The sequence below is a fragment of the Salvelinus sp. IW2-2015 genome, unplaced genomic scaffold (genome assembly GCF_002910315.2).
Source record: "Salvelinus sp. IW2-2015 unplaced genomic scaffold, ASM291031v2 Un_scaffold4069, whole genome shotgun sequence".
Lineage (NCBI taxonomy): Eukaryota > Metazoa > Chordata > Actinopteri > Salmoniformes > Salmonidae > Salvelinus > Salvelinus sp. IW2-2015.
In genome coordinates, this window is record NW_019945341.1 from 9,948 (window position 1) to 14,650 (window position 4,703).

A 4,703-nucleotide genomic window follows, 5' to 3' on the forward strand; every position below is an offset into this window, starting at 1 on the left:
ACTGACATTAAAGCTAATGTAAACATAGAAATAGATTTCCTCTTGGACACGCAGTATAATACATACAGTAGAATACATACAGTAGAATACATACAGTAGAATACATACAGTAGAATACATGTAGTATAATACATACAGTATAATACATACAGTAGAATACATACAGTAGAATACATGTAGTATAATACACGCAGTAGAATACATGTAGTAGAATACATACAGTAGAATACATGTAGTATAATACACGCAGTAYAATACATGTAGTATAATACATACAGTATAATACATGCAGTATAATACATGCAGTAGAATACATGTAGTATAATACACGCAGTATAATACATGTAGTATAATACACACAGTATAATACACGCAGTAGAATACACACAGTATAATACATACAGTATAATACACGCAGTAGAATACACACAGTATAATACATGCAGTATAATACACGCAGTAGAATACACACAGTATAATACATACAGTATAATACACGCAGTAGAATACATACAGTATAATACARGCAGTAGAATACATACAGTATAATACATGCAGTAGAATACACACAGAATTCATTGTCTTTGGACAACAAGTAGTAAGTAGGTATTGTGGTGGTGTGATGAGGAAGTTTGCAGGAAGTAAGTAGGTATTGTGGTGGTGTGATGAGGAAGTTTGCAGGAAGTAAAGTAGGTATTGTGGGTGGTGTGAATGAGGAAGTTTGCAGGAAGTAAAGTAGGGTATTGGTGGTGGTGTGTGGAGGAAAGTTATGCAGGAAGTAAGTAGGTATTGTGGGTGGTGTGATGAGGAAAGTTTGCAGAAGTAAGGTAGGTATTGTGGTGGTGTGATGAGGAAGTTTGCAGAAGTAAGTAGGTATGTTGTGGTGGTGTGATGAGGAAGTTTTGCCAAGGAAGTAAGTAGGTATGTGGATGGTGGTGTGGAGGAAGTTTGCAGGAAGTAAAGTAGGTATTGTGGTGGTGTGTGGAGGAAGTTTGCAGAAGTAAGTAGCGTACTAGTGGTGGTGTGTGGAGGAGTTTTGGCCAGGAAGTTAAAGTAGGTACTGTGGTGGTGTGTGGAGGAAGTTTGCAGGAAGTAAGTGAGGTATTGTGTGGTTGATGAGAATGCAAGTAGTAGACTGGTGGATGAAGGTTTGCAGAGAAGTATACTGGTTGTGAGGAATTGCAGAGTAAGTAGTTGGGTGGTGGTGATGAGGAAGTTTGCACGGAGTAGTAGGTATTGTGGTGCGGTGATGAGGAAGTTTGGCAGGAAGTAAGTAGGTAGCTGTGGTGGTGTGATGAAGGAAGTTTGCAGGAGTAAGTAGGTATTGTTGGTGGTGTGAATGAGGAAAGTTATTGCAGGAAGTAAGTAGGTATTGTGGTGGTGTGGATGAGGAAGTTTGCACGGAAGTAAGTAGGTACTGTGGTGGTGTGAATGAGGGAAGTTTGCAGGAAGTAAGTAGGTATGTGGTGGTGTGATGAGGAAGTTTGCAGGAAGTAAGTAGGTATTGTGGTGGTGTGATGAGGAAAGTTTGCAAGGAAGTAGTAGGTATTGTGGTGGTGTGAATGAGGGAAGTTTGCAGGAAGTAAGTAGGTATGTGGTGGTGTGCTGGAGGAAGTTTTGCAGGAAGTATAGTAGGTACTTGTGGTGGGTGATGAGGGAAGTTTGCAGGAAGTAAAGTAGGTTACTTGTGGTGGGTGATGAGGGAAGTTTTGCAGGAAGTTTCTGAACCTCAAGACATTTTCTCCTGGAAGATTAAACGCTTTTTCTTGCAGTGAGATAAATCAGGGCTAAATCAGGGCTAAATCAGGGCTAAATCAGGGATAAATCAGGGATAAATCAGGGATAAATCAGGGCTAAATCAGGGCTAAATCAGGGATAAATCAGGGATAAATCAGGGCTAAATCAGGGCTAAATCAGGGCTAAATCAGGGCCACACGGAGATTATCTTGGTCGTTTTTAACAAATGTAGTTTGAAACAAAAGTATCCACCTCACACACGTGGTTATGTCCTTAAAGAAAGAAGACACGTGTACCATGTCAGATATAGAGTTTAAATGTATTACATTTTGAGTTTGCTTCCCAATATTACACTTTATATACATCACAGAAGACTGAAATATAACAAAACTGTTTGACATAGAAAACACCAGATTTTGAGGCATTTAAAACAAAAATAATATTTATATAAACTATGAAAAATATGAATAACATTCCACCCATGAGCCCACTAGAGGACGCTTCGGTCGTTCGTTCTGCAGGTTGTAAAATGGCGTGTTTTGTGTTCCTGTGTAGTTGGAGATCATTATCCTCCTGTACGATACGACAACACGTGTTGTGGTGAGGAACAACCGACAAAACCTGTTCAACTACATCTTTGCCAGGCCCCTGCCGCGCTTCGAAGGCAGCTACTACCTGGCCGGAGTCCCAGAGGACAAGATGCCTGAGAAGTGAGCCACATACACACACAGACACACACACACACACAACACACACACACACACACTACCATTACACACACACACACACACACACACACACACACACACACACACACACACACACACACACACACGACACACACACACCGGAAAGACATGTCCAAGTATGAAACAGTATTTTGACTGCAGTATGTTCATTGTATTTTTTCCTCCCTGTAGTTCCAGCCTGAAGGCCCTGTTCCTCGTCAGGGATCTCTTAAAGGCTGTTTCAGGAATCAGGCCATGAACTGCTCACTCGATTAAGAGAATGAGCACGCTCTGGGGTCAGCTACGGCTTGTGCCAACGACTTACTGGTTAGTAGTATATACAACACACATGTTAATAACAACTGGTCTGGGGTCAGCTACGGCTGTGCCAAACAACTTAAACTGTTAGTATATAATATATATCAACACACATGTATATAAATAATGGTCTGGGTCACGCTAACGGGCTTGCCAACAACTTAACCGTGGTTTAGTACATATATATACACACACTTGTATATACAACTGGTCTGGGGTCAGCCGTCACACGGTTATCAAATTAAGGTTGGGGCAGCAGGCGACGACTTAACTGGTTAGGTAATATATAATACACACACATGTATATAACAACATGGTCTGGGGGTCAGACTACAGGCTGTGCCAACGACTGTACTGGTTAGTATACTGTAAGTATATGGGCAGATCTGGGGTCAAGCTTACAGCTGTGCGCAGCATGCTTTGCTGGTGAGCATTGAAGCACCAAGATAGCTGGTCATTTTAGTCCACGTTGATGAGATGCAAATGGCCATTTTAATTCTGGTGCTCTCTCTGTGTGTCAGGTGGCCGCGAGGCCCACTTCTCGGCCAGAGTTACCTGGACTTGTCTCCAGACAGCATCCCTGGTCTCAGGAACAACTTCTACGCCGGCTTCGGCTTCCGCACAGACCAGAAGAACGGACTCATGTTCTACTACCACCAGGCTCAGGTACTGCTCGCATTCTCTCTCTCTCTCTCTCTCTCATCTCTCTCTCTCTCTCTCTCTCTCTCTCTCTCTCTCTCTCCTCTCTCCTCTCTCTCTGTCTCTCTCTCTTCCTCTCTGTCTCTCGTCCTCATCTCTCTTCTCGTCTCTCTCTCTCTCTCTCTCTCCCTCTCTCTCTCTCTCTCTCTGTCTCTCTCGCTCTCTCGTCTCTCTCTCTCTTTGCTCTCTGTCCTTCTCTCTCTCCTCTCTCTCTCTCTGTGCCTTCTCTGCTCTTCTCTCTCTCTCTGTCCTTCTCTCTCTTCTCCTCTCTTCCCTTCTTCTCTCTCCTCTCTCTCTCTCTCTCTCTGTCCTTCTCTCTGTCTCTGTCTCTCTCCTCTCTTCTCGTCTCTCTCTCTCTCTCTCTCTCTCATATTTCAATTAATTCAATTTGCTTTATTGGCATGACGTAACAATGTACATATTGCCAAAGCTTATTTTGGATATTACAATATAAAAATAAAAAATGAGAATCAAAACTGTCAACGGGACAACAGTAACAACAATAACGCAAGTGTCAAAATAACCATACATTCAACAAATAACAATAAGCATACAGTAGAGTACATGTGCAGGTTGATTGGTCTGTCAGACACTGTCCTCAAACTTATGGCAGGCAGCAATGTAGTGCGCTGCCAACCCACAGCTCTCTGCGTCCTCCCCCAACAGGACTGGTAGCCTATTCTCATCAGAGAGGTCTTTGAAACCTTGAATAAGAGACTCAAATTTGGGGAAATGACACTCTCTAATTGTTTTATATTTGTGACATTTTGTCAGGAAATGCAGCTCCGTCTCAGGTTCTGCTGTTGTGCAGCGGTTGCACAGCCTTTCCTCTACAGGGAGCCAGGTTTTCCTGTGTCTACCCTTCTCAATGGCAAGGCTGTGCTCACTGAGCCTGTACTTTGTCAAGGTCTTTCTAAGGTTTTGATCAGTAACCAGTAACTGCATTTTGCTTTGGTCTTGTGCTTGTGTTTCCCAATTTATTCTGATTGATTGGATGTTCTGGTCCTGAGGCTTCAGTGTGTTAGTAGAACAGGTTTGTGAACTCAGCCCCAGGACCAGCTGGATGAGGGGACTGAGGCTTCAGTGTGTTAGTAGGACAGGTTTGTGAACTCAGCCCCAGGACCAGCTGGATGAGGGGACTGAGGCTTCAGTGTGTTAGTAGGACAGGTTTGTGAACTCAGCCCCAGGACCAGCTGGATGAGGGGACTCTTTTCTTTGCTC

At 43.2% G+C, this 4,703-nt stretch overlaps 1 protein-coding gene across 1 annotated transcript in view; it reads left to right on the plus strand.

The window, feature by feature from the left end:
* The first annotated feature begins 3,198 nt into the window (after positions 1–3,198).
* Positions 3,199–4,703, plus strand: part of LOC112076825 (laminin subunit alpha-5-like) — an 11,484-nt gene continuing 9,979 nt past the window's right edge. Inside the window, exons 1-2 of the mRNA XM_070441471.1 lie at positions 3,199–3,209; positions 3,305–3,449. Of these exons, the coding sequence (XP_070297572.1) occupies positions 3,199–3,209; positions 3,305–3,449 (156 nt within the window). The remainder of the gene's footprint in view (positions 3,210–3,304; positions 3,450–4,703) is intronic.